Source organism: Haliotis rubra, unplaced genomic scaffold (assembly GCF_003918875.1).
Source record: "Haliotis rubra isolate DU_JTF1 unplaced genomic scaffold, ASM391887v1 Scf501, whole genome shotgun sequence".
In the NCBI taxonomy this organism is placed as follows: Eukaryota; Metazoa; Mollusca; class Gastropoda; order Lepetellida; family Haliotidae; genus Haliotis; species Haliotis rubra.
The window spans coordinates 374,495-399,809 of record NW_025767193.1 but is presented as its reverse complement, the minus strand read 5'-3'; the positions used below and the strand labels follow the sequence as shown (position 1 = coordinate 399,809).

Sequence of the window (25,315 nt, the reverse complement as noted above, 5' to 3'; positions counted from 1 at the left end):
GTAACAATGATGACGTCAACATATGCCGAACTCCGCGACTCTCCACGTGCATTTGTTATGAAGATTACCTCCCTTTCTGTAGAGAACTAGCTGTCAGCATAGCCAGAGGAAAGTTTTTGGACACTGGCCAAGATGGCACCAATAAAACTTATTTTCATCTCAAAATGATGCAAACGAAATATGATATTTAAAACACTGACAAAAATAGTACAGGTTTTGCTCTTCCCTTTGTTTTATCACGGACACTGCTACTAATTTCACAAGGCTGCTTTTTCCAAAAGCAGCTGACATTTGCTCTTTCAGAAAGGGAAGTTTGTTCTGTGCCAAACTTAAGAAACTAACAATAAAAACAATAAAATAAAAATTTGAAAAATTAAAAATTAAAACTGTTACCGTTAAATATGTTTGGTATCTCTCTAATGTGTCAGTAGCTCTGCTGATGTAACAAAAATTCCCGAAAAGGCATTAAAGTATTATTTTATTCTATTCTATTCTATTCTATCCTGCCTTACATCTTATAAGCGAAGCAGGTTGTGTTGAGTTGAGGTTTACGTCGCATCGGCATTATTTCAACCATGTAGCGACGAGACCAGGTTTGCATGCGTATACATTTTAAGTACAAAGTTTAAATGAACTTCTCAAAATACATATTTATTCATTACATTAATTATTATTTACAAACAGAACAAATCACAAACAAGCAATGCGTCATACACATTACACTTACAGTTTATGATCCCTTTCAATTTCCTGTCAAAAATGGCCGCTCACGCGGGAAAACAGATTCTTCACATTTATCGCTTCATAATGTGAATACCTTGCAGAATATGCTTGATGGTGAACACCTCATCGTAAGAGATACACCAAGGAGGACCATCTCCACCCGTTTAAAGCAGATAGTCATGTGTAAACCGACTGTAGCCAGTACCACATCGTCGTAGAATTACTTCACGTCTTGACTGACAACCTGTTGGTTTCAATTCATGAAGTTTATTTCTTCCTATCTGGGTGTCCCGCCTCGTTTGTAGAGTGTAGATTTTGATAGTTGGTTTGAAATCACAATAGGGGATTCGCAGTGGAGATAACGGCAAGACCTGGCATCAGCTTTTGTGTTACCTGCTATGCCTAACCTTGTAACCAGCAAAGGACGATGTCATATTGGCCAGTAGAAATACCATTGTAAAGTTCTCAAATATCGAGGATGACAGGGTGACTCGAAATGACATTATGAAGTGCCCGAGGGCAAGACAATGAATCTGAGAAGATTATGCATTTGGGTGGTTTTCTTGTTTAATATTGGGTAAAGATAGTGAAAATGGAACAATTGTCCAGGCTAGCTATTCTCGAAACGTTCGTAACGCTAGGAACTTCTTAAGCCCATTCTTAACACATTGGCTACGAAAAATGTTAAGAATTCTTAGGGCTACGAACGTTTCGAGAATAAGGGCCCAGGATTCTTGAGAAGACTGTCTTGGATCTAATGACAGTGGCGCTGGCAACTTTGCCATCATCCTTGGGTTCGTCTGTAAAAATGGATCTGTGCATGGGTGTTATACTTCGAACGTAGCTGGTTGTATTCCTATTTGAACACCAAAGGATTTGTTTCGGAATTTTGAAGTTTGGCGAGAGTAGGATCCATCACTGCCTTTACCATCTTCCTGAATCTTGCCAATCACATTGCTGCCAAATGGGACAGAAAATTCAATGATATAAATAAATCAATTGGCTTTATCAAAAAGGACAAGATCAGGTTTGTTAGCTGGAATTCTTCTGAGGCTGTATATGGGCCTATTCCACAGAAGCTTGAAAGCATCATTTTTCCATGACGCCCAGGACATGTTCAGGGTCATACCATGGATGGACCTCAGAGTCAAAGCCACAGGCATGGCGGAGACGGTAGTAGAAGCTACGACATGCCATCGTGTCGTTTAAGATATGCTGTTTGTGCCAAGGAAGGGCATCCACTGACAAGGTGTTGGACAGTCTGTGTAAATTCCTTACATTATTATTATGTTTTACAGATTAAGATGAAAAGTACAGCAGAGAGGGTTCGGGTTATCCTGGCACAGTAAGGCTGGTAAGGCTCATCATCAGCTCAGGGCCCTCGCCCCCTCTACATGCAGCCCAGACAGCGAATGTGAATAGTGTATATTGAGTATTCAAACATGTGATAGGGCGGTAGTTTTGGGGATCAGTCAAGTCTCCTTTTTTGGGAAGGAGTATTGTTCTACCTTTGCAGAACCATGGAGGAACATCACCTGTGTCCACAAGAGAACTGAAACAGTGGAGTAATGGTGTTTGGACACAGGGGAATAGTTTCCAATACCGGTTTCGAATGCCACCAGGCCCTGGAGCTGTATTAGATTTGGACTTTTTGATAACACTTTTCAGGCAATCTGGTGAGATGTAACAGACAAACGACCTAGTTAGTTTCTCATGCATTGCATGGTCATAATCACGGACCCATGGTGCCTCAAGGTTACAGTCGCCGGGTACAGACCACAACTGTTTCCAGAACCTTTCATTGGCATCCATGGGAGACCGATTATCATGCTCACCATCACCGTTTGTTTTAAGTTGCCTGTAGAAGTGTTTTTCATTATTTCTAAAAAGTTTTGTTTGATGAATTTATATTTCTTTTCCCATTTTTTCTTTCTTTCAGTCCAAACCTTTATTTTTGCCTTTAGGGAATCGACAATTTAGAATCTTTTCTTTGGTTGTCTTATACTGTAATTATTATTTTCTCCAAATTTACTTTTGTTGTTTAGAAATGTGATTCCCTGATGATCTTAATTTCAAGGAACAGCTCTATCCAGGAAATGTATATTCTAGTTTCCGTCAGTTTTACTTGAAACCGTTTTTTCTTGGTGTACTGTTCTTAGTTCTTAGATGATTTTTCTTTGGAAACCGTGTAAAGTTCCTCCAAGGTTCGTGCGGCAGCATAGACACAGCAATTAACTTCATGTAATGAACAGTCCGCAGAAAGTTTCATAGAAATAATGTCATTTAATAAATTAATTTCATTTTTGGGAAAAGATTCACTTGTTTGTTTGATTGGCCTCCGTTTTTCAAAAGGTATGTCAGATATTTCATCATAAATAGAATGAAACAAAATATGTAAACAGGGTTTTCGGAAAGATCTGCAACTGAGGAAGAGGAAGAGTGAGGGTCAGAAATTTCGGGGCCAATTGGCTCTATACCAGAAGAGTTTCCATCAGGAAGAGGGAAAAGGTTGACGCGGACATCCATTAGAAGTTTTGGATCTGCTGCCACTTGAGCATTCTGCTCATGCAAAGGTTCCTGACGGGCTCCAGTAGTGGGTTCAACTGGCTCACGGGGCATGAGAATTTTAAGCCGCCGGAATTGATCTCGGAGATTTTGCTCAGTAAAGCATACATGGGCATGGCATTGTCCTAATGCAGATTAAGCGACTTGCCATTTATTCGTCGATTATCAGGACATCCGGTCGCTTTTGCACACTCATGTAGTGTGGAATTTAGATAGTTTGACCAAGATATTCTTGGTCGGGTTCTGTGCCTTCCCATGGGGCAAGTCCCATCACCGGTAAGATTGGTTTGACTACCGGAGGAAGGCCGACTGGGCTGCGGAAGTGAAAGATTGTACTCTTCTTGGCTGTTAGTAACCCAGTGAAAAAACAGCTTGGGGGAGGGGGTTGGGTAGGGGTTGGTGGTCCAGGGGGTGATGTACGTTTAGTTCAGGGAATATAATTCCGCTACCTAGGTCAACCACGGAGAGGCATACATCATCAGGCCGTATTATTATTGTTATTATTATCAATAATAATATTGAGTATTTATATAGCGCACATATCCATGCACTAGTGCATGCTCAAGGCGCTGGTATGTTTCCCCTCGATCATTGAATGTCAATCTAAATGGCACATCTTATTATCAATCTCAGCTCCCTGGGGATCATACAACTGTGGCTGCCACGAGGCGCACCGTGTTATTGCGGCTTTCCCATCCTTACGAGGTACCCATTCACAGCTGGGTGCACTGGGACACATTGTCGCAGTACTTTGTCCGAGTTTTACTGCACGTTGCTGTATCCGCAACTAGGTGTTTGCACGTATTCATATGGCCACCACCATATGAGTGCTCAGGGTTGTGTACTGTACACTATGGGTTGTGACAACAGTGAAAAAGTCTGCCCACAAAGTTGACTCCAACAATTAAGATATTCACTGTCCTGTCTCCTGAACATATTTCTTTCTTTTCAAAACTTAAAAATTCTGATCGATAAAAAGCATACTTCTGCAATTCCTATGCCCATTTTTGCATGCGGGTGCCTTTGGCAGTTGTGGCTAATGATAGATGATTACTAAAGACTGAACTAGCTCTTTAGGATATGAGATTTATCATTCCACTTGGTACTATATGTATCGTTTGAAAAGAGATCATGTCCAAACCGGCTCTTGCAAAGTAGCAGGTGCGTTCACCTGTTGAATTTTCTCGTGTGGTTTTGTATTCTTAATTGCCGAACTGTATAACATTATTTTTTAACGGTCCGTAGGCTTGTGTATGAATTACCTCCCCTATATATGCCGAACTGTACGATATCTTTTAACTCAACTCATCCAGTATTGTGGCTCCACTGTTTTCGTCCCAATATTTTTACAAAATATATTTATAATACATGCATAATCTTTGTTACAGAAATGTTAGGAAATATACCTGATACTTATCATATCTTTACTCAGTTTTCAATATTGTAATTTTGAGAAGAAAATTACATTTATTGAGGCATTAGGTGTTGGCAGGGTTAAGGTAAAATTTGAGCGCAAGCGCGGGGCGAGTTGATAGGAAGTAATCAAGCCTCTGCATATGGCGGTTCTTTCCCTCGAATAGTAAAACATTATGATATGATCGCACTAGATCAGCTAGGTTACTTTTATGCCTGTTAGGTAGTTATTAAACGGAGAAAGTATCACAGTTTTCCACATTGTAGTTGACATTGCTCCAATATAAGCAGGTAACCCATAATTTGTATATTTTCTACAACTGTCAAATGCGGCTTTGGACAAAGGTCCTCGGTTCGAACCCAATGAAAGCTCAAGCGGTTGGCACAACACTTTTTTCAGCTAAATGTTAAACACACTGTGAGAATGAATCCATTATTTTTTTCAAAATTGGATTTGTTTTATCAATACTGTCATATGAGTACATGCTGAGGTTGACCACGTGAATGCGATGTATTTTGTTTGTGAATGTTTATGTTAACATAATTATTTTCTCAAAATTGTGTTCAGTTGTAAATTAATACTTTTTTGTCACCTTTCATATAAGCATGTTCTATTTGCAGTAAACTGAGAAGAAATAGCAGAAGATGTCACTTGATTTTCTCACACAAATCCTTGAGGAGATTGCTTTGGAGGGTCTGGATGGTAAGTAGATAAAACAATAAACTTCATTAAAAATCAGTATAATTATGGACAAAAATAAAATTATACAGCTACTTGGAAATCAGTGTTAATGAGGTGGAATATTATACTACTCACACTTTGCTAAGGATCACAAAACTTCACAACTCTTACTTAAACGTAGATTTATAATTTGAAATTGTATCCATTTAAAACAGGATAAATAATAATATGGTAACCCCCATTTAGGCAAATACTCACTTTAAGCAAACCCTATGCACTTGATACATGAGTAACCATAAAAATGTTTTTCATGACACCATCAGCCATTTTGCAAATCATGGAACGAGTCATTGACAAGTACACAACACCTGTCAGTAGCAAGTATGGGTTCCACAAGATGAAATGACAAACTGAAACCTGAAATCCATGCTTACAATAAGTTTAGATATATAAACCAAATTTGACCCCACGTCATAGTTTTTTGTTGAATCCATGATTTGATCCTTAGCAAAGTGTGAATAGTATACTTCAAAATGGACCATAATGCTATAAACACAATAAACAATATGCCATGGTTTTTAACAGAAATGGCACCAGTCATACAATGGTACCAGGCTAGAGGTGTAGATCACTAGGTGTTAATAGAGGCAACTTTTAGCTATAGTGTGACTGTTTAAGGAAGCTTTTAGTTATAGGGCAGTTGGTTAACAGACTGTTATATTATTGAGTGGCTGGTTTAAGGAGTGTTTAGTAGTAGAGAAGCAGGATAAGAGTGAGTCAAGTTGAGAAGTGTCATTCTATACCTAGTATCTTACTTGACAACCTGATTCTTCTATCTGACTGTTCTATCACTCCATTCTACTGTTCTGTTCTATCTGTCCCAGGGGTGGTGGGGTAGCCTAGTGGTAAAAGTGTTCGCTCGTCAATCCGAAGACCAGAGTTCGATTCCCCACATGGGTACAATGGGTGAAGCCCATTTCTGGTGTCCCCCACCGTGATATTGCTGGAATATTGCTAAAAGCATTGTAAAACTAAACTCACTCACTCACTCACTACCAGTTCAACCTGAAGGCCCAATCTGATTGTTCTACCTGAGAGTTCTAGCTTACTCATCAACATTACTGTTCTACTTCACTGTTCAACCAGTTCTATCTGACGGTTGTACTTTATTCCCCACTTGGGGCTGCTTCCGTGGTATAGTGGTTAGAGTGTCCGCCCGGAGATCGGAAGTTCCTGGGTTCGATCCCCAGCGGCGTCATACCAAAAGATGTTAAAATATGGTACTTATTGGTCCCTTCCTGGCTCTCAGCGTAAATGGGTACAACAAGGACTGGTCGTCTTGGTGTCAGTATAATGAGTCTAAGTGGAGTATTCATGCTTAACTGCGGCATGGTATCTCAGTGAGCTAGCACTATAAACCAGCTTAAGTCTGGGCTAGTACAAGCAGTCACACATACACACGCATGCACGTCGTCATATGAACGAAATAGAAGTACAACGTTAAACCCCATTTCACCTCACCTCACCTTTTTCCCCACCTGACTGTTCTGTTTCTCTGTACTACCTGTCTGTTTTACCTGGCACTCCTACCTGTCCTAACTGACTCTCACGAACTGTTCTTTTGACTTTTCTCCCACATGGGTACAATGTATGAAGCCTATTTCTGGTGTCCCCGCTGTGAAATTGCTGGAATATTGCTAATAGTGTGGTAAAACCACACTCACTCACTCACTCTGACTTTTTAACCCAGGAGCCACGTTGAGCACACTGTGGACGAGGCTGGAGCAGAGGAAGGGGTTCCAGATAGCTGTTGATGACAAGTCCAAAACGTATCTGTGGAAGAGCTTTGCAGGTCATATCGACGTGCAGTTCTATGAGATGCAGGAGCCCCGCCCACCTCTCGTCCATGTGAACAGATTTGACTTCATCGATCCTGACACTGGCTTCTGGATAGATACTGTGAGTCATTCTGGGACAGGGATGTACCTGACCTGCTAGACAAAGTGGCCAGCAGACCCCAAATTACTAATTTCAAGGACCATTGCAGGAAATATGAATAGATATGAAATAGTGCGGGGTCCAGAGATGTGATATTTCGTAATTATTTTTTAGTAATAATTTGTTATTTCAGGAACTTTAATTTTTTCAGGCTTTGGTACAAGGTATGTTATGAACGTTTTGAGACTGAGAGGCATTCAAGAAGTTGTAACCAATAGGAGTGACAAGGCTTTATGGATGATCAACTTCTTTATTGTACAATAGCGACGTTGCGGTATAGAAATTGATCATCCATAAACACTCATTTCCTGATGCTTGAAAACGGTATAATACTCTATACCGAAACGTCACTATTGTACAATAAAGAGGTCGATCATCCCTAAACTCTTGTCATTCTAATGTATATTACTGTGCATCTACATCCTTTGTTTTCGGCTTCTTTACCGTACCAGGAATTTACAGTACGCAAATTCCTGCGTCCTATACCGCATAAAAATTAACAATGGACGCGACAAAATTTATTAACTTGTCCACGGGGACTCAGAAAAAGTCCCAATACTTTTTGTAAAAATTCCAATCAAGTGACAATAAGTTATCACTAAGTTTGCTACAAGCTGGGTTATGGTATTATTTGCATTTTGATTACTGCAATAATTAATGTGATGATCATGATGCACAATACAAAAACACTATTAATAATAATATTTAAGTGTCTTGGACCCCCATTTTGTTGTCCAGGACCCCTGAAAATTAAGAGTAAGAGTCCCCGGGACCCTCAAATACAGGACTCAAGGTGAATCTCTGCTGTTCGTTCGTGCATACTGGTTGCTCATTTCGGTGTTGCGTAAACCTTGCTACACCACGCTAGGAGTGGGGTATTTGTCACTCATTTACACAGGAATTTTTAGGAAAGAATCTCTATTATGTTTTCTGTACAGCATGAGACAAAGGAAATGGTAAAACTTGCATTCGCATGTTCTTTTTAATCTCATGCCCTTGTCTTCAACATGTCGATGCTTAAAAAGAGACATTGTATGAGGTGCAAATTTGAACTTAGACCTATACAAAGTTCTTGTTCAAAGAGTTGTTTTGGTTGGATGTTGATTTCAAGCTGATTTCATGTTGATTGGATAAAAAGCCAGCCAAGGGAGGTAATAAAATCATGAATCCGAGCCGTAGATGCATCCAGGGTATAGTGGAGATTTATTGTAACGTATACCCTGGAGATTATTGAGGATGTGTGAATTTGGTCTCTGGATATTTATCAAACTCCAGCTGTAAACTGATGTAGATGTTGTACTGGCTATTGGAGGATGGAGCCATGGAAGATAATGATATTTTCAGGACCTGGGACCCAACATCTACCCCCTGAAGATGATCACAGGCGAGGATGTGCAGGGGTCTTGTGAGGCCTTTGCCACTAGGAAAGATGTCACAGACGAAGTTCGAGACGGAGAGTGGAAAGTCAAATTAACCTTGGATGATGCCGTAGAGAGGTGATTGTCATTGGAATGAAGGGTCTTACTGGGTTATCAGTACCTCATGCTTGTAGGAACAGTAGCCTAAACTGGGGATTGGTTGGAAGGCTTTGTCAGGCAGATTGTGGGTTATCATAGGTTAAGCCTTGTGGTCAAAGCTTTTGAAGACCCGCTGAGGAATCCGAGTTCAGTTCCCACATGGGTACAATTTGTGAAGCCCATTTCTGGTGTCCTTGGCCATGATATTGCTGAAATATTGCTAAAAGTGTCGTAAAACTAAACACACACACTCATTAACATTGAGTTACGTCTTTCCCATTTCTAGTGTCCCCTGTTGTGATGGCGACAGCAAATATTGCTAAAAGCGGCAAAAAATCTCTCTCTCAAATAAAAGTGTTGATCTTCGGTTTAGTTAGTGGGTAGCCTAGTTGTTAAAGCTTTCAGGTTTGATTCCCCACATGGGTACAATGTGTGAAGCCCTTTCCTGGTGTCCCCACATTGATATTCCTGGACTATTGCTAAAAGTGGCATAAAATCTCACTCACTCACTGTCAATGGTAAAAAGTTTAGAATCCTGTATTTAACAAATACTGTTAAAGATTCAAGTAGTTTTTACTCTTTTGTTTCATTTGTTTATAAGAATTTGTATTTATTGGACATGATTTTCATGTGTATATAATAGGGATGCCACGATACATTGATGCATCGATACTTTTTCTAAGACGATATAATTATCGATACATTCAAGACTGTATCGATATTTAGTTTTGAAAGTATCGGTTTATGTATACTTTACAGTTTTATTTTATGAGAGTTATATATGATTATTTTTCATGCACAAATATGGGAAATTAGAACTTTGTAATCTCTGAGAATAAAAAATATTGATCTTTTCATGGACAATTGTAAAATGTGAAATATTAATGTTCAAAATGTAACTAAATTTAAGCAATAATGCCGTGAAAATAGGTATGTATCGTGACATCCCTAGAATATAGGGGTAGCCTAGTGGTTAAAGCGTTCGCTCGTCACGCCGAAGACCCGGGTTCGATTCCCTACATGGGTACAATTTGTGAAGCCCATTTCTGGTGTCCCCCGCTGTGATATTGCTGGAATATTGCTAAAAACGGTGTAAAACCATACTCAGTCAGTCTGCTTTATAACACCTCTCTGGTGTGTTGAATCTAGGTGGGGAGACAGGCTAGTGGTGGTAGCTAGCCAGGCACTGAGGACAACAACCTTGTTTGGAACTGAGGGCAAGTCAACTTTGCGCATTGATGATATCGAGTACTGCCTTCTGGAGAGAATTGCAAGGTAAATATGTGTTATGTTATTAGTACCCGTGAAGATCAGGGTCAGACTTGGTCTTCAGCATCCCATGCTTGTCGTGAAGAGCAACTAATGGGATCAGTTGACACGTCATCGTATCCCAATTGCGTAGATTGGACCCTGTTCTCCACATATGGTCTACCTCATTCCGACTGAATTCCATTTTGTGGCTTTACTGATTAGGTAATCAGACCGTAGATATCAGGTTTCCTAATTTTGTCTCAAATGATCTGAGCGTTGCCATTTACCTGTTGTAGTCCACATTGCAGTCACCGATTCATTGTGAATTTTAGTAGCCTTAGACTCGTGAAGATCCGGGTTAGAATTGGTCTTCAGTAACCCATGCTTGTCGTAATTGGACACTAACGGGATCGGGTGGTCAGACTCGCTGACTTGGTTGACACATGTCATCGTATCCCAATTGCGTAGATTGATGCTCATGTTGTTTGGTGCTGGATTGTCTGGTCATGACTTGATCATTCATTGGGGGGGGGACTTATTCTGTACCTAAGTTTTAGGGGGGGTCATTCCCATTGTACATGCTTCTGCATAAAAATCATCATCAGCCCCCCTTTACCATAGATTATGAACGGTCCCTAGATGCAGCATTGACCCCATGTCACCTGACTTCCAAGTTGTACTTTGTTTAGATCTCGTCATAATGGGGAAGTCACCACACACTCGGAGACCACAGGGAGTCTGGGTGTGTTCAAGATCGAGTCCAAGAAGCTGTTCTACCACTGCAAGAAGCTAGTGAAACTAAAGCTGATCACAAAGCAGGTGGGTTCACATAGATTGTAACTTGTTGAGTGACTGTTTGTTCGTGAAGCTGTAACAGTATAGGACTGTCGGGTAAAATCAGGTTCCCTCACTCCGCCTTCTATAACTTCTCATCAGCAGTGGGTGAGGCGTTACTGGTTAGAATTGCTACCATCGACCACCATTGGTTGTTCAAGGTAACTTAATGAATCTGGTGGTTGGGTTTGGTGACTGTCCTCTTGTGGCGGAGCATAACCTTTAGATCCCCTATTTGTCAGTTCTGCCAAGATTCCATTTAGTCGAGATATGTTTTTGTGTCACCTGCGTGTTGTGCTCTGGCTAATTGGTTTCAATCCTTCCGTATACTCAGGCCATTTATTCAAAGATTGAAGGTAACTTAATGAATCTGGTCATTGGTTTTGGTGACTTTGTTGATGCCAGTCATCACATGCCATTGTGTTGATTGATGCATTTGAGGTTAGTCATTGGATTAGTCAAACTGTTTTTTTGTGCAGGTGGTTTTTTTTGTTCTGTCTTGGTGAGTCAGTGTTTTGTTGTGCTGTTGTCCTGTTAGTGAGTCAGTGTTTTGTTGTGCTGTTGTCCCGTTAGTGAGTCCATGTTTTGTTGTGCTGTTGTCCCGTTAGTGAGTCAGTGTTTTGTTGTGCTGTTGTCCCGTTAGTGAGTCAGTGTTTTGTTGTGCTGCTGTCCTGTTAGTGAGTCAGTGTTTTGTTGTGCTTTTGTCCTGTTAGTGAGTCAGTGTTTTGTTGTGCTGTTGTCCTGTTAGTGAGTCCATGTTTTGTTGTGCTGCTGTCCTGTTAGTGAGTCAGTGTTTTGTTGTGCTGCTGTCCTGTTAGTGAGTCAGTGTTTTGTTGTGCTGCTGTCCTGTTAGTGAGTCAATGTTTTGTTGTGCTGTTGTCCTGTTAGTGAGTCAGTGTTTTGTTGTGCTGTTGTCCTGTTAGTGAGCCAGTGTTTTGTTGTGCTGTTGTCCTGTTAGTGAGTCAGTGTTTTTCTGTGCTGTTGTTCTGTATTAATCAAACACTGTTCTGTTGTGCAGGCATTCTGTATCAGTGAGTCAGTGTTTTGTTGTGCAGACATTCTGTATCCGAGACGAGAAGGGGAAGCAGCTGAACTGTCGACTGATGCAACTTCGCCGCTACTTCAGCCGCATCATGAGCAAGTCACGCATGCTGCTGGAGTCCGTGTGCAAATACCTGGAGGGCAAGGAGAACCACTGGGAAGTCACCACCATCATCAGGGAGGACTTTGTACGTACATGATAGAAGTCTTGATTGCCCACTTTAAGTGAGTGAGGTTAGTTTACGCCGCTTTTAGCAATCTTCCAGCAATATCACGGCGGGGGACACCAGAAATGGGTTTCGCACATTGTACCCATGTAGGGAATCAAACCCAGGTCTTTGGCATGACGAGCGAACACTTTAACCACAAAGTACCCCACCTTTTCCTGCTTTACGTATCATCGGATCATATGTCTTTGGGAAGCCATGTTTAATGTAATTACTCGCCCTACACATTATATATACTTGGAACATGATATAGTTGGGTTCTATAAGTGATACAATATTATGTAATACTTCAGATAAGCAGTAATACGAGGATATATCCTGTGTGGTGGGATTGTGTTGTTTTGGAGCACCTGCCATTTTGAAAACCCACAATAAATGTGAAATTGTTTCCTAAAGCAAAATATTTTGGCATGTTTACTGTACAATACTGTATTTGCAGGATCTGCCAGAGATAGCATTCAAAAGGCTGATAAAGGACAAGTCATTCTTCGTGGTGCAAGATATGCCGTACCGCCAGTTCTACCCGGAAGCACCGGAGGAGGAGTTTCTCACAAAGTAAGTCTACATATCTACCCTGCTCATGCAGAGTGTAGAGACTGTACACTTTTGTCATACAGAGTATAGAGACTGTACATCTTTGTCATACAGAGTATAGAGACTGTACACCTTTGTCATACAGAGTATAGAGACTGTACACTTTTGTCATACAGATTATAGAGACTGTACACCTTTGTCATACAGAGTGTAGAGACTGTACACATTTGTCATACAGAGAGTAGAGACTGTACACCTTTGTCATACAGAGTGTAGAGACTGAACACCTTGGTCATACAGAGTGTAGAGACTGTACACCTTTGTTATACAGAATGTAGAGACTGTACACCTTTGTCATACAGAGTGTAGAGACTGTACACCTTGGTCATACAGAGTGTAGAGACTGTACACCTTGGTCATACAGAGTGTAGAGACTGTACACTTTGGTCATACAGAGTATAGAGATTGTACACCTTTGTCATACAGGGTGTAGAGACTGTACACCTTTGTCATACAGGGTGTAGAGACTGTACACCTTTGTCATACAGAGTATAGAGACTGTACACCTTTGTCATACAGAGTATAGAGACTACACCTTTGTCATGCAGAGTGTAGAGACTGTACACCTTTGTCATACAGAGTATAGACTGTACACCTTTGTCATACAGAGTGTAGAGACTACACCTTTGTCAAACAGAGTGTAGAGACTACACCTTTGTCATGCAGAGTGTAGAGACTGTACACCTTTGTCATACAGAGTATAGAGACTGTACACCTTTGTCATACAGAGTGTAGAGACTGTACACCTTTGTCATACAGAGTGTAGAGACTGTACACCTTTGTCATACAGAGTGTAGAGACTGTACACCTTTGTCATACAGAGTATAGAGACTGTACACCTTGGTCATACAGAGTGTAGAGACTGTACACCTTGGTCATACAGAGTATAGAGATTGTACACCTTTGTCATACAGGGTGTAGAGACTGTACACCTTTGTCATACAGAGTATAGAGACTGTACACCTTTGTCATACAGAGTATAGAGACTACACCTTTGTCATGCAGAGTGTAGAGACTGTACACCTTTGTCATACAGAGTATAGAGACTGTACACCTTTGTCATACAGAGTATAGACTGTACACCTTTGTCATACAGAGTGTAGAGACTACACCTTTGTCATGCAGAGTGTAGAGACTGTACACCTTTGTCATACAGAGTGTAGAGACTACACCTTTGTCAAACAGAGTGTAGAGACTACACCTTTGTCATGCAGAGTGTAGAGACTGTACACCTTTGTCATACAGAGTATAGAGACTGTACACCTTTGTCATACAGAGTGTAGAGACTGTACACCTTTGTCATACAGAGTGTAGAGACTGTACACCTTTGTCATACAGAGTGTAGAGACTGTACACCTTTGTCATACAGAGTATAGAGACTGTACACCTTGGTCATACAGAGTGTAGAGACTGTACACCTTGGTCATACAGAGTATAGAGATTGTACACCTTTGTCATACAGGGTGTAGAGACTGTACACCTTTGTCATACAGAGTATAGAGACTGTACACCTTTGTCATACAGAGTATAGAGACTACACCTTTGTCATGCAGAGTGTAGAGACTGTACACCTTTGTCATACAGAGTATAGAGACTGTACACCTTTGTCATACAGAGTATAGACTGTACACCTTTGTCATACAGAGTGTAGAGACTACACCTTTGTCATGCAGAGTGTAGAGACTGTACACCTTTGTCATACAGAGTATAGAGACTGTACACCTTTGTCATACAGAGTGTAGAGACTGTACACTTTGGTCATACAGAGTATAGAGACTGTACACCTTTGTTATACAGAGTATAGACTGTACACCTTGGTCATACAGAGTGTAGAGACTGTACACCTTTGTCATACAGAGTGTAGAGACTGTACACCTTTGTCATGCAGAGTATAGACTGTACACCTTTGTCATACAGAGTATAGAGACTACACCTTTGTCATACAGAGTATAGAGACTGTACACTTTTGTCATACAGAGTGTAGAGACTGTACACCTTGGTCATGCAGAGTGTAGAGACTGTGTACACCTTTGTCATACAGAGTGTAGAGACTACACCTTTGTCATACAGAGTATAGAGACTGTACACCTTTGTCATACAGAGTGTAGAGACTGTACACCTTTGTTACACAGAATGTAGAGACTGTACACCTTTGTCATACAGAGTGTAGAGACTACACCTTTGTCATACAGAGTGTAGAGACTGTACACCTTTGTCATACAGAGTATAGAGACTGTACACCTTTGTCATACAGAGTGTAGAGACTGTACACCTTTGTCATACAGAGTGTAGAGACTGTACACCTTTGTCATACAGTGTACTGTACACCTTTGTCATACAGAGCTGTACACCTTGAGACTGTACACCTTTGTCATACAGAGTGTAGAGACTGTACACCTTTGTCATACAGAGTATAGACTGTACACCTTGGTCATACAGAGTATAGAGACTGTACACCTTTGTCATACAGAGTATAGAGACTGTACACCTTTGTCATACAGAGTATAGAGACTGTACACCTTGGTCATACAGAGTATAGAGACTGTACACCTTTGTCATACAGAGTATAGACTACACCTTTGTCATACAGAGTATAGAGACTGTACACCTTTGTCATACAGAGTATAGAGACTGTGTACACCTTTGTCATACAGAGCGTAGAGACTGTACACCTTTGTCATACAGAGTGTAGAGACTGTACACCTTTGTCATACAGAGTATAGACTGTACACCTTGGTCATACAGAGTATAGAGACTGTACACCTTTGTCATACAGAGTATAGAGACTGTACACCTTTTTCATACAGTGTGGAGACTGTACACCTTGGTCATACAGAGTGTAGAGACTGTACACCTTTGTCATACAGAGCGTAGAGACTGTACACCTTTGTCATACAGAGTGTAGAGACTGTACACCTTTGTCATACAGAGTATAGACTGTACACCTTGGTCATACAGAGTATAGAGACTGTACACCTTTGTCATACAGAGTATAGAGACTACACCTTTTTCATACAGTGTGGAGACTGTACACCTTGGTCATACAGAGTGTAGAGACTGTACACCTTTGTCATACAGAGTATAGAGACTGTACACCTTGGTCATACGGAGTGTAGAGACTGTACACCTTTGTCATACAGAGTATAGAGACTGTACACCTTTGTCATGCAGAGTATAGACTGTACACCTTTGTCATACAGAGTATAGAGACTACACCTTTGTCATACAGAGTGTAGAGACTGTACACCTTTGTTATACAGAATGTAGAGACTGTACACCTTTGTCATACAGAGTGTAGAGACTACACCTTGGTCATACAGAGTATAGAGACTGTACACCTTTGTCATACAGAGTGTAGAGACTGTGTACACCTTTGTCATACAGAGTGTAGAGACTGTACACCTTTGTCATACATAGTATAGAGACTGTACACCTTTGTTATACAGAGTATAGAGACTGTACACCTTTGTCATACAGAGCGTAGAGACTGTACACCTTTGTCATACAGAGTGTAGAGACTGTACACCTTTGTCATACAGAGTATAGACTGTACACCTTGGTCATACAGAGTATAGAGACTGTACACCTTGGTCATACAGAGTGTAGAGACTGTACATCTTGGTCATACAGAGTGTAGAGACTGTACACCTTTGTCATACAGAGTGTAGAGACTGTACATCTTGGTCATACAGAGTGTAGAGACTGTGTACACCTTTGTCATACTTAGTGTAGAGACTGTACACCTTTGTCATACAGAGTATAGAGACTGTACACCTTTGTCATACAGAGTGTAGAGACTGTACACCTTTGTTATACAGAGTATAGAGACTGTACACCTTGGTCATACAGAGTGTAGATACTGTGTACACCTTTGTCATACAGAGTATAGACTGTACACCTTGGTCATACAGAGTGTAGAGACTGTACACCTTTGTCATACAGAGTATAGAGACTGTACACCTTGGTCATACAGAGTATAGAGACTGTACACCTTGGTCATACAGAGTATAGACTGTACACCTTTGTCATACAGAGTATAGAGACTGTACACCTTTGTCATACAGAGTGTAGAGACTGTACATCTTGGTCATACAGAGTGTAGAGACTGTGTACACCTTTGTCATACTTAGTGTAGAGACTGTACACCTTTGTCATACAGAGTATAGAGACTGTACACCTTTGTCATACAGAGTGTAGAGACTGTACACCTTTGTCATACAGAGTATAGAGACTGTACACCTTTGTCATACAGAGTATAGAGACTGTACACCTTGGTCATACAGAGTATAGAGACTGTACACCTTTGTCATACAGAGTGTAGAGACTGTACACCTTTGTCATACAGAGTATAGAGACTGTACACCTTTGTCATACAGAGTGTAGAGACTGTACATCTTGGTCATACAGAGTGGAGAGACTGTACACCTTTGTCATACAGAGTATAGAGACTGTACACCTTTGTCATACAGAGTATAGAGACTGTACACCTTTGTCATACAGAGTGTAGAGACTGTACATCTTGGTCATACAGAGTGTAGATACTGTGTACACCTTGGTCAACCAGAGTGTAGAATCTGTGTGTTAGAGATGGCTACATTTATTAATAGTTGGAAATATTGTCAAATAGGAAAAATTATTAATGATTATTGATATGAAAATTGTATCATCGAATATATCATACGTTAACTTTTGTAATAGAATATTTACACAAATTTCTCACACAACAGATACGTATATACATTTATTACCAGATATGTATATACATTTATTACCCTTAAGATAGATTTGTCGAATTCTGATTGGTAAGTAGCCAAAGCATAGGAAACCATGTAGGCGGATTTGCCAGGGTGTACGAACCGTACACCCCGTCGAATCTGTTACGTGACACACTACACGGGGGGTGTACGAATGACCTTGACCTTAGATGGAATGAGGCTGCCAAATGGCTGATCGCTTCAAAATATTAGAGTTGGCATATAGAATTATGAGTATAAACAGAGTATTAAAATTGTTGCCATAATTTCTTATTTGTTTGTGTCAGTAAATGTATCCAAAAAATAAAATGTTTCTGTATATCACTTGTCGTTTAACAAAATCTCAAATTCGATCATTTTTATTATAAACTAAGCCATCCTAGTTATCTCCCTTTATGACCGTTTAGGAAAAATCATGGCGAAACGTTTTGCGTCTCATTCTGCCTCAGGTTGAATGTTGTTGTTTAAAGATATGCTAACTTAAGAGATCTTAAGGGTAATAAATTTGTCACAGGGTGTAAGACCCTTGTATTCCGTAATTACAAGGGAATACAGAATTTACAAGGGTCTTAGTACTCTTACAGTCCTATACACCCTTTCAAAACACAGTGTAACTAATAGTATCATCTGTATGGATACTTGTACCATAGCATAGAGTATCGTGATGCACTTTATATGAGGCTAATAGCGTTACTCTCCTGTAAACATCTAATATCTGCATCTTAAGGCTATTTTGTAACTGAGCCATTTGTACAGAGATGTACAAACGTGTATTCATCCTCTGTCACCCACGGGTGTCGGCGTAGGCTAGTGGTTAAACTCTGAAGACCCTGGTTTGATTCCCAACATGGGTACAATGTGTGAAACCAATTTCTGATTTCCCCTGCGACTAGTGTTGGTCCGATTAATTGAAATAATCGAAGATTGGTCGCAGTGACTAAACGACCAAACAATCGATCATGTTTTCTCATAATCGAACACAAACAATTCTGGAACACTTTTTTGCATTAACAATATTTTTCACACGGTTGGTTTTGTCTGTTACATTTCATGAGCACTACAAGCTCGTTCCAAGTGACAATTGAATTTATCTTTAAAACCCTACGAAATTTATGTTCCTAAGGTACTAGTCATCCTTTAAAGATGTGCAATTTGCAAAAAACACCCCAAAGAACAACATGTTTTTTCTTTATGTTTTTGTGCTTTTACAAAAATAACCAGGAACATTTCATACATGATTACGCTAACCAACTATTTTCGACGAGTGATCGGTTGTAATGAACCAATCATCAATTATGAGATTTTAACCAATTCCCAACACTACCTGCGACGTAAAATTCACTCTTTCACACACAGCTATATCTACGCCAGCAAACAGTTTTTACGGTCAATGCCATGTTTCTGTCAGGTCCTTCCTGAAGGAGCGGAACCTGAAAGTCATCAAGTTGGTGAAGCCGTTCAAGGAGGAGGTAGACGATGATGATGACGACGAAGAAGATGACAAGGTTGCAGGTGAGTTGAAGACAAACAAAATAACGCTGTTGACCAGTGGTTGGGTTCCCACTTTGGGAATGGGAGGTAGCTTAGTGGTTAAAGTGTTCTCTCATTATACCTTGGCCAGGTCTACACGCAAGTAGAATGTCTGAACGCCATGATATTATTAGAATATTGATAAAACCCATCATACTGTTACGTACAAGGCCACTCACTTTCTACTAGTCCTTTTCAAGTTACATTATTCATCATTTTTCATGAATATCAATTTTCAATAATATGGCATTATCATTATCCAGTTGTACATAAGAGGAACTGACAGTCTGCTGGCTTTGAGAAACCATTGTACGTTACAACTGTTCTACACTTAATCGTGTTTACCACGTGGTTCTTTGTGATCTATGCTGGTCGTAGTAGGGGATTTTAATGTACAGGCAGTTGTACCCAGATGGTTTTAATTGATCGTCTTATAATAAATGTCTTGAACATACTACAGGCTGCTGTCATAAGGCAGGAATATTGCTCAGTAATTTATTAAACAACAAAAAATGATCTTTGCATTTGACTATTTGTATGGTCAGGCCTGACAGGCTTAATAAATGAGATTGCTCATCACTTGTCCATCAGAATATGCACCAGTACCATGGTTGTACTGAGCGGCCAATCCTACAACAGGCGATGATGCATTTTGAGAAGGCAGGTGCGCAGGGTTTGATGCAGACACAGCTGCAGTCGTTGATGACCCTGCCCCGTCTCGAGTGTCGCACCATCGTCCGTAATCTCCTCAAAAGTGGGGTCATCACCAGTGTTATGAAGAGTTTCGGCAAACAGAGAACGTCGATGTAAGTCAGACCAGACTTCACTTTTCAGTTCAGTATGAAGTGTGTTTGTGTTGTTCGATCACATGTGGGGCGGTGGGGTAGTCTAGTGGTTAAAGCGTTGGCTCGTCACGCCAAAGACCCGGGTTCGAATCCCCACATGGGTACAATGAGTGAAGCCCATTTCTGGTGTCCCCCGCCGTGATATTGCTGGAATATTGCTAAAAGTGGCGTAAAACCACACTCAGTCAGTCAGTCGATCACATGTAAATGTGCTGTTATCATGAAGTTGATGTTAAACCCCTTTTCCAGGTCTTGTTAAAGCCTGATATTTAGACATTTCACCCTTAAAAGGCCCTAAATTTGTTTTAGCCTTGAAAAGGCCCTATATTTAGCTAAACTTTACAAGCAACTAATACATAATTAAAAACGCCTTTCAATGACAGTGGGTGTTAATTAATCGCCATCGTGGAACATAACTTTCCCAGTGCAGTGATGTAGCTAAGAGTTATTTCCCTTCGATAGTCCGTCCCACATTTGACCAACCTTGTGTGTATTCAACTATTTCTGTGTTATATGCATATCTTGTTGTTAAAATTATTGACTGGGTCTTGAAAAGTGAGTGAGTGAGTTTAGTTTTACACCGCACTCAGCAATATTTCAGCTATATGGCGGCGGTCTGTAAATAATGGAGTCTGGACCAGACAATCCAGTGATCAACAGCATGAGCATCGATCTGCGTAATTGGGAACCGATGACATTGTGTCAACCAAGTCAGCGAGCCTGACCACCCGATCCCGTTAGTCGCCTCTTACGACAAGCATAGTCGCCTTATGTGGCAAGCATGGGTTGCTGAAGACCTATTCTACCCCGGATCTTCACGGGTCGGGTCTTGAAAAGCCCCTAAAAAGGCCTTAAATTTGATGGCTGATACAAACCCTGTTTTCAACTCACCTCTGATGTGATGTGCAGTTGTTCTGTACGTGATACCACACAATATCAGAACTATTAGTTCTAGCAGGGTTGATCATAAACTTTGAGTTGTGTTGACCAAATTCAAAGTAAAACAACACCAAACAATATGCAATAGTTAATTTTAGAACACTAACATAGACACATTCTAGAAAAAAAATTGATCAGGACATACCAGGGGTGGAAATAACCCATTGCCCGACGTCCAAGTCCAGTGTTTTTTTCTGTCAGGCAAGCAAATTTGTATATCACACTGTACCGGCGTCCAGTTGACTTTCCAATGTTAATTATGTTGTTTATTTAAAAATTTCAACAAGAAAACGTCCGGTATAGTGGAATAAATTTCAGGGCAAGTGATTTCACATGTGCCACTGTACCGGAGTACACTAGCAATTTTAAAGTTATTTCCACCCCTGACATACTGAAGTTAACTGTCAGGTGATCAAGGATACTACCAGACAACGATGTACATGACTTAGAAAAGCGCCTGAAATTATGCAAGTCGGCATTGGATAAAGTGTATTGTGTCAAGTCACTGTTTGTTTTGGACAAGTGTATCGTGCAGGCATGACACATTGAGCACCCTGCCAAATAATCATGTGATTACAGGCAAATAACTGCTCATCCACACAGTAAACATGGATTAGTAACAGCAGTAATGGTGATGCTTTCTGAATATTTTATATTACCTATTTCAATTCGAAAGTTTATTCTAAGTCATGGTTAACAGGTGCTGCAATTTGCTGTACAGAGTTACAGCCCTTGGCAATGCCAGTATCCTATGTTCATCAGTTAGAAGGGGTGGTGGAATAGCTTAGTGGTTGAAGCGTTCGCTCATCATGCCGAACATCCGGGTTCGATTCTCCACATGGGTATAATTAGACTAACGTTTAGTCCCTGAATACATATAAATTTGATAGTAGCAAAAAAAACTCATTTAAATTGAAAAGGAGCCCCAGTGAGACCAGAGATTCAGGCTGAGGAAATCTAGACTTGCTTTATTTAGGGCTTTAGCATTGCATGGAGGGCTAAGCATTGGGGAAAATAATATGGTTCAGGGACCAGCTCATTTCTGGTGTCCCCTGCCATTATATTGCTGGAATATTGCTCAAAGCGGCGTAAAACCCAACTCACTCACTCATCAGTTAGAATCCCAGTTTGCCTTGATTGTGTTTGCAGGTTTGTCAGCTTTGGGTTCAAACAAAGTTTAGACATTTAATTTGTATCAATTTAACGTACACCTTCAAACATGTGTATTCAAAGAAAATAACTTTTTATTTTTGCAGTTTGATAGCGACCAAGTTCTACAATGCGAGTAAGCTGAGCCAAGAGTTTGACATTGAGAAGAGTCGACTGATGGAACACATGCAGGGGGAGATATTATCACCAGGTGGGTGGCAGATATACAGATTAATAATGATAATTATAATAAGGCCACTTATATAGCACCGAAGCCCTAAGCACACACGACATAATGGACATTATTACCCTGGAGTACTCAAGATGCCTGTGAGGCTCTAGAATGTTAATAGTCTCATCACTTATACCACCGGGTACCCATTCACTGCTGGGTGAACATATTACTCCATGAGGGGCGGTGGGGTAGCCTTGTGGTTAAAGTGTTCGCTCATCACATCGAAGACCCGGGTTTGATTCCCCACATGGGTACAATGTGTGAAGCCCATTTCTGGTGTCCCCTGCCGTAATATTGCTGGAATATTGCTAAAAGCGGCGTAAAACCATACTCACTCACTCACTATTACTCCATGAGTGGCTGTCAGAAACCATACCAGTTGTTTCAAACTGTAATAGAAATGGAAATGAGTTGTTGGATAAATGTTATGTGACAGGCACAGATGCAGTAATCTGTTTCTTACATTTGAATTGCAACATTATTGTGTATTGTCATGATGAAATGGCACATTAATACATGGCAAATAATGTAATGATATCACATGACTTACCTGTGATTACTCACATCTTATATGACCCCCAACAAAAACATGTCCGCCGTGTCTGTTGATTGTGAAGATGATGATACTACAAACTATAGAAGATCATAGAACAGCAGATTGCCACAGACAACTAAACCGTTCCAGCTTGGTGTTGTCGATTATGAATTACATATTTGTAGTTTGATACCACATTCTGTGTTCTACCTGCTATTAAGCACTGATCTGTAGTGGTGGTCTGATTAATTGAAACAATCGAGGATTGGTCGCAGTGACTAAACGACCAAGCAATCGATCATGTTTTCTCATAATCGAACACAAACAATTGTGAAAAACCTTTTGCATTAACAATATTTTTCACAAGGTTGGTTTTGTCTGTTACATTTCATAAGCACTACAAGCTCGTTCCAAGTCATGATTGAATTTATCTCAAAGACTCCAAGAAATTAATGTTCCTAACATACTAGGCACCCTTTAATGATGTGCAATTTGCAGAAAAAAAATATCAAAGAACTAGATTGTTTTTCCTTTTTCTTTTTTCGCAAACAAAAATAACCAGGAAAATTTCATAAATGACGCGAACCATTTATTTTCGATGATTGATCGGTTGTAATGAGCCAATCATCAATTATGGGATTTTAACCAATTCCCAACACTACTGATCTGTTCAGAATCGAGTCCAACAAACCAAAGATATTCTGATCAATTTTCCTTCAGGTGATGATGATGCACTATCAAGCAATTGATTGAGCATGGCCACCTGACATCTTTAGTCAGTGTTTGAATTCAATATTCAAATACCCCTTACTTACAGAAAATAAAAAACTGATCCAATTTTGGAACAAATTTGCCGCCCAAGGACACTTTTTTTTATAATTTTAGATAATTCCTGTCAATTCCAAATCATTTTTGCCTCCACTCCAGTGACCTCGGCATGATATTTTCAAAGCTCTCTTAGCGCTAAGATAGTAGTGAGTTAATGTTAATGTATGGCACTTACGTCTATCTTAGCACTAAGAGAGCTTCGAAATTCTAGGCCCTGTAATCCAGCTCTGTGTGTTCCCCTTGCAGATGAAAGTGTAGTGGAGTTGCCGGACATGGAGACATCGCAGACTGAGGCAACAACAGATGTCGATACCTCAACCAATCCGACGCCAGACGTGTCGACTGTCAGTGTGTCGGTTGTCAGCACTCCAGAAGCAGACGTCACTAAAACTCCTCCTGCAAAAGCAGGGAAGCGGAAGTCGAAACTCTCCAACATCGGGTCACCGGCTGCTAAATCTCCCAAAACATCCATTTCCACCCCTGAAGGCCAACTGCTTGACCTCAGTATGTATGGATATGTTATCCTGTGATATGTTTCATGATTGAACAAATATCCAGAATTGCTATTCACTGTTGTGTTCTTTGGGCTGGGTGTAAAATCACTGTAAGTTTAAATTACATAAAGAAATTTTCATATTTTTTGTGGAATCCAAGCACTGATTTTGGCCTGATATTTTGCAGACATTAACACTTTCACAGAGAAAAGATTGAAAAAGTTCACTTTTTATGTTTGTGAGAAAGCTCTGTTTCAAAATTCATTGAATAGGAGGGAATGAGTGTATGTGTTTAATGCCGCTTTTAGCAATATCAAAATGGAGGACTCCTGAAATGGGCTTAACACATTGTACCCATGTGGAGAATCAAAATGTAAGAGGCAACTAACGGGATCGAGTGGTCAGGCTCGCTTAATTGGTTGACACGTCATCGTATCCCATTTGCGTAGATCGATGATCATATTGTTGATCACTAGATTGTCTGGTCCAGTCTCAATTATTTATAGCCTAATGGTTAAAGCGTTATTCGTCGCTCCGAAGACCCGGGTTCGAATCCCCACATGGGCACAATGTGTGAAGTCCATTTCTGGTGTCCCCCGCCGTGATGTTGCTGGAATATTGCTAAAAGCAGCGTAAAACCAAACTCAGTCAGTCAGTCATCTGACTATATACATGTTGTGCTCATTGTTTCATATAACCTAGTTTTCTCTTATTTATATTGTTCTCAAAGATGTTCTTGGATTTACCAGGATCTATTCATTAGTAATATTGTGGTCCAGGGCGTCGGGTATTATCAAATACTGAGTATGGTTGTAGTGAACAATTGACCTTGACAATGTACAAGGTGCCAGGATATCCCTAATATTTAATGTCAAGGGTCCCTCCAGGAAATATCAAGGTCCTGTAAAGTGATGTAAAGTAGCGTGAGGTAGGATAAATTATATGAATACTAGTGTACAATTTATAGTTAAAATTTCCAAGTTTAATGCACTGAAAGATGTGATGATTACTTTAATTACAGGAATGTGTGTTTTTTTACAGAACTTGAAGTCCTCCTTGGGGTATTCTTTTTCATAAGCATTAAAATGTCCATTTTGAAACCCTCGACAGTTGTAACTATATTTCAATAAAAATATTTACAAAGCGAAAAAACACGTTCTG

At 40.2% G+C, this 25,315-nt stretch overlaps 1 protein-coding gene across 1 annotated transcript in view; it reads left to right on the top strand.

The window, feature by feature from the left end:
- Window positions 1-12,715: 12,715 nt before the first annotated feature.
- LOC124291896 (general transcription factor 3C polypeptide 1-like) overlaps window positions 12,716-25,315 on the top strand; it is a 308,102-nt gene continuing 295,502 nt past the window's right edge. Inside the window, exons 1-5 of the mRNA XM_046728963.1 lie at window positions 12,716-12,806; window positions 19,008-19,111; window positions 19,721-19,935; window positions 22,170-22,273; window positions 23,907-24,164. Coding sequence (XP_046584919.1) covers window positions 19,076-19,111; window positions 19,721-19,935; window positions 22,170-22,273; window positions 23,907-24,164 — 613 coding nt within the window. The 5' untranslated portion in view covers window positions 12,716-12,806; window positions 19,008-19,075. The remainder of the gene's footprint in view (window positions 12,807-19,007; window positions 19,112-19,720; window positions 19,936-22,169; window positions 22,274-23,906; window positions 24,165-25,315) is intronic.